The 14,414-nt window shown below is 43.0% G+C and overlaps 1 protein-coding gene across 1 annotated transcript in view; it reads left to right on the top strand.

The window, feature by feature from the left end:
• LOC126416884 (facilitated trehalose transporter Tret1-2 homolog) overlaps window positions 1-14,414 on the top strand; it is a 56,421-nt gene that overhangs the window by 17,641 nt on the left and 24,366 nt on the right. Inside the window, exon 3 of the mRNA XM_050084768.1 lies at window positions 10,556-10,835. Coding sequence (XP_049940725.1) covers window positions 10,556-10,835 — 280 coding nt within the window. The remainder of the gene's footprint in view (window positions 1-10,555; window positions 10,836-14,414) is intronic.

Here is a 14,414-nt window from a genome sequence, read left to right as displayed (position 1 = left end):
GAACAGCGAGAAACTTAAAATCAGGGTTAGTGATTACCAAGTAGATCACGTTAAGGAATTCTGTTATCTACGCAACAAAATAACCCATGATGGACAGAGCAGAGCAATGAGGACGTAAAACGCAGACTAACATTGGCAGAGGGGACGTTCCTGACTAAGACAAGTCTACTAATATCAAACTTAGGCTTTAATTTGAGAAAGAAATTTCTGAGAGTGTACGCTTGGAGCATAACACTGTATGTGTGTGAAAAATGGATTGTTTGGAAACCAAAACAGAAGAAAATAGAAGCATTTGAGATGTGGTATTACAGAAGAATGTTGAAAATTAGGTGGACTGATAAGGTAAGGAATGAGGTGGTTCTTCGCAGAATAGCCAAGGAAATGAATCTATGGGAAACACCGACAAGAGGATGGGACAGAATGATAAGACATCCGATTCGATACAGGGAATAACTTCCAAGGTACTAGAGAGAGCTGTTGTTGTTGTGGTCCTCAGTCCTGAGACTGGTTTGATGCAGCTCTCCATGCTACTCTATCCTGTGCACGTTTCTTCATCTCCCAGTACCTACTGCAACCTACATCCTTCTGAATCTGTTTAATGTATTCATCTCTTGGTCTCCCTCTACGATTTTTACCCTCCGCGCTGCCCTCGAATACTAAATTGGTAATCCCTTGGTGCCTCAGAATATGCCCCACTAACCGACCCTTTCTCCTAGTCAAGTTGTGCCACAAATTTCTCTTCTTTCCAATTCTATTCAATACCTCCTCATTAGTTATGTGATCTCCCCATCTTATCTTCAGCATTCCTCTGTAGCATCACATATCGGAAGCTTCTATTCTCTTCTTGTCTAAACTATTTATCGTCCACATTTCACTTCCATACATGGCTACACTCCATACAAATACTTTTCAGAAACTACTTCCTGACACTAAAATCTATACTCGATGTTAACAAATTTCTCTTCTTCAGAAACGCTTTTCTTGCCATTGACAGTCTACTTTTTACATCCCCTCTACTTCGACCATCATCAGTTATTTTACACCCCAAATAGCAAAACTCATTTACTACTTTAAGCCTCTCATTTCCTAATTTAATTCCCGCAGCATCACCCGATTTAATTCGACTACATTCCATTATCCTCGCTTTGCTGCTGTTGTGGTTCATCTTATATCCTCCTTTCAAGAGACTGTTATAGAGTAAAAACTGTAGAGGAAGACAGATACTGGAATACATCTGGCAAATACACTGGTGTCTAAAATTAAAGGAACAAAAGGAAATTATGCAAGTTGGCATTTATTTTGCCACAAAACAGTGTAAACGGGTGATAGTAAAATAGAAACAATGTAAAGAACACAGAACATAAGCAACTACAACATGCATAACGATAGACAAAAATGTTCTTCGTTCTTTACAAATTAACGTATTTTCACACAATCCGGTAACTTTTTAATGTGCTCAACAGCGGTTGTTACCACCTCTGGCAGCAATTGACGTCTTCTTTGGCGTCTACTTTGAGCCATACAGTACAATCTGCGACTGTATATATAGCGATTGTGAATGTCGGACTCCCAGGCATAAACTACCCGTTTGATAGGTGCCCTGACATCATCGTTGACGTGGTTGTCCGAGCGGGACACGCTTATACGGACATCTGTTGACAGTTTGAATGACCTTGAGTTTCCCACCCCCCATGAACTATAGACATTGCCGTTGTTGGGGAGGCTTGCGTGCCTCAACGATACAGATAGCCGTACCGTAGGTGCAACCACAACGGAGGGGTATCTGTTGAGAGGCCAGATAAACGTGTGGATCCAGAAGAGGGTCAGCAGCCTTTTCAATAGTTGCAGGGGCAACAGTCTGGATGATTGACTGATCTGGCCTTGTAACACTAACCATAACGGCCTTGCTGTTGCGGTACTGCGAACGGCTGAGAGCAAGAGGAAACTACGGCCGTAATTTTTGCCGAGGGCATGCAGCTTTTTCTCTATGGATAAATGATGATGGCGTCCTCTTGAGTAAAATATTCCGGAGGTAAAATAGTCCCCCATTCGGATCTCTGGGCGGGAACTACTCAGGCTTCGTTATCAGGAGAAAGAAAACTGGCGTTCTACTTATCGGAGCGTGGAATGTCAGACCTCTTAATCGGGCAGGTAGGTTAGAAAATTTAAAAAGGGAAATGGATAGGTTAAAATTGGATATAGTGGGAATTAGTGAAGTTCGGTGGCAGGAGGAACAAGACTTTTGGTCAGGTGAATACAGGTTTATAAATACAAAATCAAATGGGGGTAATGCAGGAGTAGGTTTAATAATGAATAAAACAATAGGAATGCGGGTAAGCTACTACAAACAGCACAGCGAACGCATTGTTGTGGCCAAGATAGACACGAAGCCCACGCCTACGACAGTAGTACAAGTCTATATGCCAACTAGCTCTGCAGATGACGAAGAAATTGAAGAAATGTATGATGAAATAAAAGAAATTATTCAGATAGTGAAGGGAGACGAAAATTTAATAGTCATGGGTGACTGGAATTCGGTAGTAGGAGAAGGGAGAAAAGGAAACGTAGTAGGTGAATATGGATTGGGGGTAAGAAATGAAAGAGGAAGCCGCCTGGTGGAATTTTGCACAGAGCACAACTTAATCATAACTAACACTTGGTTCAAGAATCGTAAAAGAATGTTGTATACATGGAGGAAGCCTGGAGATACTGACAGGATCAGATATTTTTATACAGGGTGTTACAAAAAGGTACGGTCAAGCTTTCAGAAAACATTCCTCACACATAAAGAAAGAAAATATGTTATGTGGACATGTGTCCGGAAACGCTTACTTTCCAAGTTAGAGCTCATTTTATTACTTCTCTTCAAATCACATTAATCATGGAATGGAAACACACAGCAACAGAGCGTACCAGCGTGACTTCAAACACTTTGTTACAGGAAATGTTCAAAATATCCTCCGTTAGCGAGGATATATCCATCCACCCTCCGTCGCATTGAATCCCTGATGCGCTGATGCAGCCCTGGAGAATGGCGTATTGTATCCCAGCCGTCTACAATACGAGCACGAAGAGTCTCTACATTTGGTACCGGGGTTGCGTAGACAAGAGCTTTCAAATGCCCCCATAAATGAAAGTCGAGAGGGTTGAGGTCAGGAGAGCGTGGAGGCCATGGAATTCGTCCGCCTCTACCAATCCATCGGTCACCGAATATGTTGTTGAGAAGCGTACGAACACTTCGACTGAAATGTGCAGGAGCTCCATCGTGCATGAACCACACGTTCTGTCGTACTTGTAAAGGCACATGCTCTAGCAGCACAGGTAGAATATCCCGTATGAAATCATGATAACGTGCTCCACTGAGCGTAGGTGGAAGGACATGGGGTCCAATCAAGACATCACCAACAAAGCCTGCCCAAACGTTCACAGAAAATCTGTGTTGATGACGTGATTGCACAATTGCGTGCGGATTCTCGTCAGCCCACACATGTTGATTGTGAAAATTTACAATTATATCACGTTGGAATGAAGCCTCATCCGTAAAGAGAACATTTGCACTGAAATGAGGATTGACACATTGTTGGATGAACCATTCGCAGAAGTGTACCCGTGGAGACCAATCAGCTGCTGATAGTGCCTGCACACGCTGTACATGGTACGGAAACACCTGGTTCTCCCGTAGCACTCTCCATACAGTGACGTGGTCAACGTTACCTTGTACAGCAGCAACTTCTCTGACGCTGACATTAGGGTTATCGTCAACTGCACGAAGAATTGCCTCGTCCATTGCAGGTGTCCTCGTCGTTCTAGGTCTTCCGCAGTCGCGAGTCATAGGCTGGAATGTTCCGTGCTCCCTAAGACGCCAATCAATTGGTCCGAACGTCTTCCTGTCGGGACACCTTCGTTCTGGAAATCTGTCTCGATACAAACGTACCGGGCCACGGCTATTGCCCCGTGCTAATCTATACATCAAATGGGCATCCGCCAACTCCGCATTTGTAAACATTGCACTGACTGCAAAACCACGTTCGTGATGAACACTAACCTGTTGATGCTACGTACTGATGTTCTTGATGCTAGTACTGTAATGAGTCGTATGTCAACACAAGCACCGAAGTCAACATTACCTTCCTTCAATTGGGCCAACTGGCGGTAAATCGAGGAAGTACAGTACATACTGACGAAACTAAAATGAGCTCTTACATGGAAATTAAGCGTTTCCGGACACATGTCCACATAACATCTTTTCTTCATTTGTGTGTGAGGAATGTTTCCTGAAAGTTTGGCCGTACCTTTTTGTAACACCCTGTATAATGGTAAGACAGAGATTTAGGAACCAGGTTTTAAATTGTAAGACATTTCCAGGGGCAGATGTGGACTCTGACCACAATCTATAGGTTATGAACTGTAGATTAAAACTGAAGAGACTGCAAAAAGGTGGGAATTTGAGGAAATGGGATCTGGATAAACTGAAAGAACCAGAGGTTGTAGAGAGCTTCAGAGAGAGCATTAGGGAACGATTGACAAGAATGGGGGAAAGAAATACAGTTGAAGAAGAAGAATAGGTAGCTTTGAGGGATGAAGTAATGAAGGCAGCAGAGGATCAAGTTCGTAAAAACACGAGGGCTAGTAGAAATCCTTGGGTGACAGAAGAAATATTGAATTTAATTGACGAAAGGAGAAAATATAAAAATGCAGTAAATGAAGCAGGCAAGAAGGAATACAAACGTCTCAAAAATGACAGGAAGTGCAAAATGGCTAAGCAGGAATGGCTAGAGACAAACGTAAGGATGTAGAGGTTTATCTCAGTAGGGGTAAGATAGATACTGCCTACAGGAAAATTAAAGACTTTGGTGAAAGGAGAACAACTTGTATGAATATCGAGAGCGCAGATGGAAACGCAGTTCTAGGCAAAGAAGGGAAAGCAGAAAGGTGTAAGGAGTATATAGAGGGTCTATACAAGGGAGATATATTGAGGGCAATGCTATATAAATGGAAGAGGTTGTAGATGAAGATGAAATGGGAAGTATGATACTGCGTGAAGAGTTTGATAGAGCACTGAAAGACCTGAGTCGAAACAAGGCCCCCGGAGTAGACAACATTCCATTAGAACTACTGACAGCCTTGGGAGATCCAGTCCTGACAAAACTCTACCATCTGGTGAGCAAGATGTATGAGACGTGCGAAATACCCTCAGATGTCAAGAAGAATATAATAATTCCAATCACTAGGAAAGCAGGTGTTGACAGATGTGAAAATTACCGAACTATCAGTTTAATAAGTCACAGCTGCAAAATACTAACACAAATTCCTTACAGACGAATGGAAAAACAGGTAGAAGCCGACCTTGGGGAAGATCAGTTTGGATTCCGTAGAAATGTTGGAACACGTGAGGCAATACTGACCCTACGACTTATTTTAGACGCTAGATTAAGAAAAGGCAAACCTACGTTTCTAGCATTTGTAGACTTAGAGAAAGCTTTTGACAATGTTGACTGGAATACTCTCTTTCAAATTCTGAACGTGGCAGGAGTAAAAAACAGGGAGCGAAAGGCTATTTACAATTTGTATAGTAACCAGATGGAAGTTATAAGAGTCGAGGGACATGAAGAAGGAAGGAGTGGTTGGGAAGGGAGTGAGACAGGGTTGTAGCCTCTCCCCGATGTTATTCAATCTGTATATTGAGCAACAAGTAAAGGAAAGAAAAGAAAAGTTCGGAGTAGGTATTAAAATCCATGGAGAAGAAATAAAAACCTTAAGGTTTGCCGATGACATTGTAATTCTCTCAGAGACAGCAAAGGACTTGGAAGAGCAGTTGAACGGAATGGACAGTGTCTTGAAAGGAGGATATAAGATGATCATCAACAAAAGCAAAACGAGGATGATGGAATGTAGTCGTTTTAAGTCGGGTGATATTGAGGGAATTAGATTAGAAAATGAGACACTTAAAGTAGTAAAGGAGTTTTGCTATTCAGGGAGCAAAATAACTGATGATGGTCGAAGTAGGGAGGATGTAAAATGTAGACTGGCAATGGCAAGGAAACGTTTCTGAAGAAGAGAAATTTGTTTACATCGAGTATATATTTAAGTGTCAGGAAGTCGTTTCTGAAAGTATATGTATGGAGTGTGGCCATGTATGGTAGTGAAACATGGACGATAAATAGTTTGGACAAGAAGAGAATAGAAGCTTTCGAAATGTGGTGCTACAGAAAAATGCTGAAGATTAGATGGGTAGATCACACAACTAATGAGGAGGTACTGAATAGGATTGGGGAGAAGAGGAGTTTGTGGCACAACTTTACTAGAAGAAGGGATCGGTTGGTAGGACATGTTCTGAGGCATCAAGGGATCACAAATTTAGCATTGTAGGGCAGCGTGGAGGGTAAAAATCATAGAGGGATACCAAGAGATGAATACACTTACCAGATTCAGAGGGATGTAGGCTGCTGTACGTACTGGGAGATGATGAAGCTTGCACAGGATAGAGTAGCGTGGAGAGCCGCATCAAACCAGTCTCAGGACTAAAGACCACAACAATCACCTTGAGGTAGACACAATAGGGGAAATAGCGGTTTGTTGCTTTAATTTTGGACACGTTTGTAATTGAGGACGTAGCCTGTAATTGGTACTCTGAGATAAAAATTCTGGCACTGGAGAGGAATTCGTGGGGGACTCATCGAGAACGACGAAAAACAAAATCCAGTCTCTTTGTTCCAGAACAGTTGCTACCTTCTATGGATCTCTTTAATATACTGTGTCTATTCTTCCAGTCATTGTTTTCTTCATACTCCTTTCCTCGCCTTTTCCATGGAGGACCTCGATTCTTATCAGTCCACGTAATTTTCAGCTTTTTTACGTAAAAATAAGCCTCCAACACAATGCTGTCCTTTCCCTTTAGTTTTCGCGTTGCAGTGACTGTTCCACTAAATTTCGGGTGTGCAGCCTTATAAATTCCACTTCTTCTATTATTTCGGTACAGGGTCGAAATATTAGATGGAGTGGAACTTATCTGGCTGCACACCCGAAATTTAATGGAATAGTTCGTTGAGTTTTGTACGGTCAATAATCTCCCACCTCTTACGAACATACCATAACTATAAATAATGGGCTAGGTAGGAAGTTCTAAATTTTTTAGCATGCATATTGAGTAGAACGTAAATTTAAAAAGCCATATAGTGGATTTCCTAGGACGTTTAGATTGGTATATTTTTGCATAAGAATTATTGTCAACTGGAGATACAGCATTCAAAAAGTTAATGTTTTGTAGATTTTGATTCACTGATGCCATATGCGATAATATTTTGGAATAATTACTCACTTACATAAAAAAAATGTTCATCGTACAAGAGAGAGTAATTGGAATTATTAGAATTACATGTAGGGTTTTCTCAAGTACATCTCTGAGGCTTCTCTTTAAGCAGTTGTGAATATTAATCACATTAATATTAATATTAATAATTAATTAATATTAACATTAATTAATTAGTACAAATGCTCACTTATGAAATCGTCTTATCTGCACTCCATTTGTCCGACAGTAACACGGATACACAAGTAAAGTACTGGAAGGAAAAATTATCTGCATTACGCTTTAATGATCTAACTTTGTTACAGAAAATGGTGAAATATACAGAAATGGCGAAATTTATAATCTACCCTGAGCAATAAAATGGCTGTCAGATGAAGTTTCTTAAAAAAAATATTAAGGATGCTTCTATTTAGCAATTCCTTGTATATAACACCCGAATTCTTGAATAGAAATATCGGTCTTTTCAGACGAATATCTCTTAGAGATGTAGCCTTATAGATACGTTCCATCAGCTTTTTTTGCGCGTGGGTTCCATGTTTGTTCTGTTGGCAGGTTTCACATAGCAACTTTTAAAGTGGATTTGATCTATAGAACAAGTAACTAATTCTCACATTCCGTGGTCCACTTCTTTAAATTCACAGAGATCTCATACTCACATTGAAACTTATGTTTGATGCTTTTAGCGAAGTGAGCCAGTCCTGCTTGGTTCATTATACACTGAGGTGGCAAAAGTAATGGGATTGCGATATGCACGTTTACAGATGGTGGTGGTACCGTTTACATTCCGCTTCGTAAATCGTTAGGGTATTCAATATTCCGAGATCCACAGAGTAAGAGTGTTCCGAGAATACCAAATTTCAATCACTACCTCTCACCGCGGACAACTCAGTGGCCGATACTGCGTAGAATTATGAATGCTAATAGAAACGCAATACTAGGCGAAATAACCGCAGAAATCAGTGTGGCACGTACGACGAATGTATCCGTCAGGACAGTGCGGCGAAATTTGGCGTTAATGGGTTACGGCAGCAGATGACTCATGCTGGTGACTTTGCTAGCTGCAGCAACTCTCCTGGTCTCGTGACCATATCGGCTGGACCCTAAACGACTGGAAAACCGTGGCTTGGTCAGATGAGTTTCAATTTCAGCTGGTAAGAGCTGATGGTAGGGTTGTGTAGCGAACGCTCCTAGAGACAATGGACCAAAGTTGTCAACAAGGCACTGTACAAGGTGCTGGTGTCTCCATAATGCAGTGACGTATGTTTACATGGAATGGACTGGGTCCTCTGGTCCAAATGAAGTGACTGGAAATAGCTATGTTCGGCTACTCATAGACCATTTACAGCCAAACAACGATGGAGTTTTTATGGATAATAAGGTGCCATGTCACTGGGTCACAATTGTTCGCAAATGGTTTGAAGAATTTTCTGGACAATCCGAGGACATAATTTGGCAAATCAGATTGCACCACATAAATGCTTTCGCAATTACGGTTGGCTATACAGGCGGCGAGGCTCATTATTTCTGCAGGAGACTTCCAGCAACTTGTTAAGCCCATGCCGCATCGATTTACTGCAATACGGCGGGCAAAAGTAGATCTGGTACGATACTGGGAGGTATTTTATGACTTTTTTCACCTCGTCATAAATAAATTTGATTCCAAGGAAGCAAACTTCCTTTAATTCGTTTTCTGCGGGGTACAAAATTTTTATGTTAAGTTTACCGCAAATCTTGTTCCGGCTACTTCTCATTAATTTCATCTTTCTTTGGTTTTTCTTCGATCTCATTCTGTGCTTATTAAGCTGTCCACAGTCATGCCAGATTACAATAGACACCTAGTGAAGTATCCATAGAAATACACAACTGGCCATTAACATTGCTACACCACGAAGATGACGTACTACAGACACAACAGTTAACCGACAGAAAGAAGATGCTGTGATATGCTTATCATTAGCTTTTCAGAGCATTCACAAAAGATTGGCGACGGTGGCGACACCTACAACGTGCTGACATAAGTAAAGTTTCCAACCGATTTCTCATACACAAACAGCAGTTGACCGGCGTTGCCTGGTGAAACGTAGTTGTGATGCCTCGTGTAAGGAGGAGACATTCGTACCATCACGATTCCGACTTTGATAAAGGTCGGATTGTAGCCTATCATGATTTCGGTTTATCGTATAGCGACATTGCTGCCCGCGTTGGTCGAGATCCAACGACTGTTAGCAGAATATGGAATCGGTGGGTGCAGCTGGGTAATACGGGACGCCGTGATGGATCCCAACGGCCTCGTATCACTAGCAGTCGGGATGACAGGCATCTTATCCGCATGGCTGTAACGGATCTAGCAGCCATGTCTCACTCCCTGAGTCAACAGATGGGAACGTTTGCAAGAGAACAACCATCTCCATGAGCAGTTTGACGACGTTTGCAGCAGCATGGAGTATCAGCTCGGAGACGGTGGCTGCGGTTACCCTTGACGCTGCATCACAGACAGGAGCGCCTGCGATGGTGTACTCAACGACGAACCTGGGTGCACGAATGGCAAAACGTCATTTTCTCGAATGAATCCAGGTTCTGTTTACAGCATCACGATGGTCGCATCCGATGTGTTACGACCCGTGGCTCTACCCTTCATTCGATCCCTGCCAAACCCTACATTTCAGCAGGATAATGCACGACCGCATGTTGCAGGTCCTGTACGGGCCTTGCTGGAAACAGAAAATGTTCGACTGCTGCCCTGGCTTGCACATTCTCCAGATCTCTCACCAATTGGAAACGTCTGGCCAATGGTGGCCGAGCAACTAGCTCGTCACTATACGCCATCACAACTCTTGATGAACTGTGGTATCGTGTTGAAGCTGCATGGGCAGCTGTACCAGTGCATGCCATCCAAGCTCTGTTTGACTCAATGCCCATGCCTATCAAGGCCGATATTACGGCCAGAGGTGGTTGTTCTGGGTACTGATATCTCAGGATCTATGCACCCAAATTACGTGAAAACGTAATCACATGTCAGTTCTGGTATAATATATTTGTCCAATAAATACCCGTTTATCATCTGCATTTCTTCTTGGTGTAGCAATTTTAATGGCCAGTAGTGTAACAGTAATAGAAGATCCTAAGTCAGAGCCAGGTATAGTTTCACGAAGTGTACGGCACAGCCTCCCAGGTATCCTTGTAAAGTTTTGGCTTTAAGTCCGTATCGAAGGTACTTCGCATCTCCCTGACCTCGTCGGCTTGCAGGGTGCTGGCCGGTGTGCAGTCTGGTGGCACCCTGATGCTGACGACGCTGTACGTCAGCGAGACGGCCAGCGACGAGGTGCGGGGCAGCCTGGGCTGCATGCTGCCCCTGCTGTGCAACAGCGGCATCCTGTTCGCGTACGTGATCGGCGCCTTCCTGCCTTACTACGTCATCCTGTACGTGAACGTCGCTCCTGCAGTCATCTTCATCATCAGTTTCGCCTTCATGCCTGAGACGCCGTATAGGCTGGCAACCGTTCATCAGTATGAGCAGGCGAGAAAGGTAATAACTGCTTGACGATTGCCTTTATCTATTCCACAATATAAAGACAAGTCGTTGTTTACCGTTGTCACCAAAAATTTCGAAAATTGCTTGACCAATTTACTTCATACGAGGTTTGTCCAGAAAGTAATTTGCGATCAGTCGCTAGGAAACCACAGTGAAATCAGAAACATTTTATTTTCAAAAGTTAGCTACACTTTCCAGATACTTCTCTACATAGTCGCCGCTCCGACTTAGCTATTTGTCGGAGGGTTATACCAAATTTCCAACACCATCGTCATGTCAGGCAGCCGCCTGTGCTTTCTGATAATTCTCTACGCTGGTCTATAGCGCGTAGCCTGCGCCCAAGTGTTGTCTTCGTATCCAACGTTTCATGTGAACAGAGACGATACTCAGGACGAGCCAATTAGGGCTGTGTTGTGGGTGATCGAACACTTCCCATCGAAAAGGCTGCAGGAGCGTCTTCACTGACCCTGCAGAGTGCGGCTGAGAATTGCCGTGAAGAGGGAAGTGCGTGGCAGTTGTGTCATGTGGGCTGCATTCATTAAGGCGAAGCCTCTCAGCTGGTCCTCCTACTTGGCGGGAAACATCGTTGTTCTAGGCACTTTTACTCGCTCACAGTGCGCTCACAACTGAAAAGAGCGTCTTGAAGCTATCGCCGGTCATACTAGAGTTACTACTCAACACATCTGTGCAAAGCTTCATCGGGTTTTTACTGTGGTGTCCATATCACGACCGATCGGAAATTACTTCCTGGTCAACCCTCGTATTTTTACACTGTACTCTAATAAACATTTGGATGGACATGGGCAATGGGTGAAACAAGTGCAATTACGGACATTTTTACATGTTGTATCTTAATATGTGCACACATCAGATGTTTATTGGTTTTTCTCTGTCTTCCAACAAACACATCACAAACTTGACGACCTGATGTTTTTTCCATTACGTACCTGGACTTCAAGTAAACTACACCTGGGAGTATAGACGATCTGTTTTGCATCCATGTGCCCACAGTTCAACGCCTGAACTGCTGCCCAGAGGGTATCAGCATTAATTGCTTGCTCTTGCCACATGTATGTGCAGCTACTACCCGAGCTAAAAACATTCAACTTGTATTAGCTATAATTATTAGTCTGCAAATGACATAATGCTTATATAATCTTGTTCAGTTCACCATCCTCAACCACCAGTAGAAACACTCATATCTGCTCTTACACGTGGTACAACCTATATAAAGGCAAAAGTCATTAGCAAAAATCTCGGTAAGTTCTTGACCGACTCACTTCAAATTTTTACATGATTCTCTAGTAAATATTCAGATGGACAAAGGCTATGAATTTTTTAAACAACTACACTGCTGGCCAACGTAAATGCAACACCAAGAAAGACAAGAAGTAGCACAACAAAATTTATTTTGTAGATAACATGTTGACCAAGTATCAAATGATTACGTTTACAGACGTCTGTGACATGTGGTTCCTGCCAGAATCTGTAGCCAGAGTAGCCGCCATTGTTGGAGATCACCGCTGCCACACGTCTCGGCATTGAGTGAAAGAGACGTTGGATGTGTTCCTGGAGTACAGCAGCCCAAGCAGCTTCCACACGTTGCCAAAGATCATCTGGTGTGGCAGCTGGGGATGTAATCTGGGTCACATGTTTTCTATCGACGAAAGATCCGGAGAGCGAGCCGGTCAGGGAAGCAATTCAATCTGGTTATTGACGAAGAACCTTTGGACAATGCGTGCCACGTGTGGTCGTGCATTCTGTTGAAATATGGCTGTGGCCGAGCCCTGGAGGTAAGGAAGGACAACTGGCTCCAGCACCTCGGATATGTAGCGCCGGCTATTTAAAGTACCGGCAGTGCGTACTAGAGGCGTGCGAGAGTAATATCCATTACCGCCCCATACCATAATACCAAGTGCAAGACCAGTGTGGCGGTGCATAATGCAGCTGTCCAGCATCCTCTCTCCACGGTGTCTCCCCACTCGAATCCGACCATCGTGGTGCTGCAGACAGAAGCGTGCCTCATCAGTAGAGACAACGTCATTCCATACTGCCGTCCACATCCGTCTGTCATCACACCATTGGCGACGGAGACGTCTGTGGTTCTGCGTCAATGGTAGACGAAGCAATGGACGTCTTGCGGACAGACCACTCTGCTGTAAACGGCGTCGAATGGTACGCGCAGACACTGGATGATGCGTTACAGACGCAATGTGCTGTGCTATGGTTCGGGATGTCACTGAGCGATCCGTCACTGCCATGCGCATAATTTGCCTATCTGCACGTGCAGTGGTGCACAGAGGTGAATGCGATCGACCACGTCGGTCCGTCGTACCCTCCTGCATCCAACGGTCACATATCCGCATTACAGTTGTTTGGTTTCGTCCAACACGACTAGCGATTTCTCTGTATGATAATCCACAATCTCGGTAAGCCACTATCCTTCCTCTGTCGAACCGACACCCCCAGGATAACAAGGCCGTCCAGCAGTGTTAGTGACGTCACACTGAGCGGCCCATAGCCGACGCAGCAGTCCACGGACAGCTCCGTACAGACGCGCCTGATGCTAACGATCTTCTGTCCGTCATACAGAAAGGAGCGAACTATAATTCGAACCAAAGACCAAATTATATATATTCTTGTAAACAGCATAAAGGTTCATAACGAAATACCAGTTACATATACGGGCAGGAATAGGTTCTAGAACTCCTCTGAAAAGTGTTTATCTTCAGTACCAGAATGAACATCAAACTGTCAGGTTTTGTAAATAGAAAAGCACTTTGTTAGTAACAGACAGCGATAATGAGACTTGCAGTTGGTGATTTCTACGTGGAAAAGCTGTAGAGAGATTGAAAATGGCAAGTAAAGAGAGCCTCAGCCTTTTGCTCACATTCTTACATGTAATGCACTTGGTTGTTTTTCATTTCCTTACCTTTCATAACATTTTTAATATTGTTTCAAGAAGTGTATCTTCAATAGCAGAGTGAACTTCAAATTGTCAGGCTTTTCTTAAAGGAAAGAGCAGTCCCTTAGTATCACAGTGCAAGACAGAATATTGTGTTCAGTGATGTCTATGTTAAAAGGAGAATATTTGATATCTATCTTTTGTTTCCATTCTTTATTACTGGGGATACACTTGTAAAAATTCTTGAAAAGAGCTGTCACCATGAACATATGAGTAAATTCACAATAGTCATGTGTTTTATGAGATAAAGCGAACTCTTGTTACCTTATTGTAAACGAAAGTTGTGAGGGTTTTGCTATGTATGACAGTGTTTAAGATAATTTACTTTGAGTGTAATAGCTTGAAAATGTTAAGTCCTGCTGTCAGTTGGCATTTGTCACCACCTGTATGCGAGTTTTAAAGCTAAATAGTGTTCTGACAATTATAAAATAGTGGCAAAGTTCCTCAATCGATTAAACTTATTCCTGCCCGTATATGTAATTGGTATTTCGTTATGAACCTTTATGCTGTTTACAAGAATATATATAATTCGGTCTTTGGTTCGAATTATAGTTCGCTCCTTTCTGTATGACGGACAGAAGATCGTTAGCATCAGGCGCGTCTGTACG

Source organism: Schistocerca serialis, chromosome 8 (assembly GCF_023864345.2).
Source record: "Schistocerca serialis cubense isolate TAMUIC-IGC-003099 chromosome 8, iqSchSeri2.2, whole genome shotgun sequence".
In the NCBI taxonomy this organism is placed as follows: domain Eukaryota; kingdom Metazoa; phylum Arthropoda; class Insecta; order Orthoptera; family Acrididae; genus Schistocerca; species Schistocerca serialis.
Note: the sequence above shows the minus strand (reverse complement) of the source record. Positions and strands in the feature narration are given on the sequence as shown.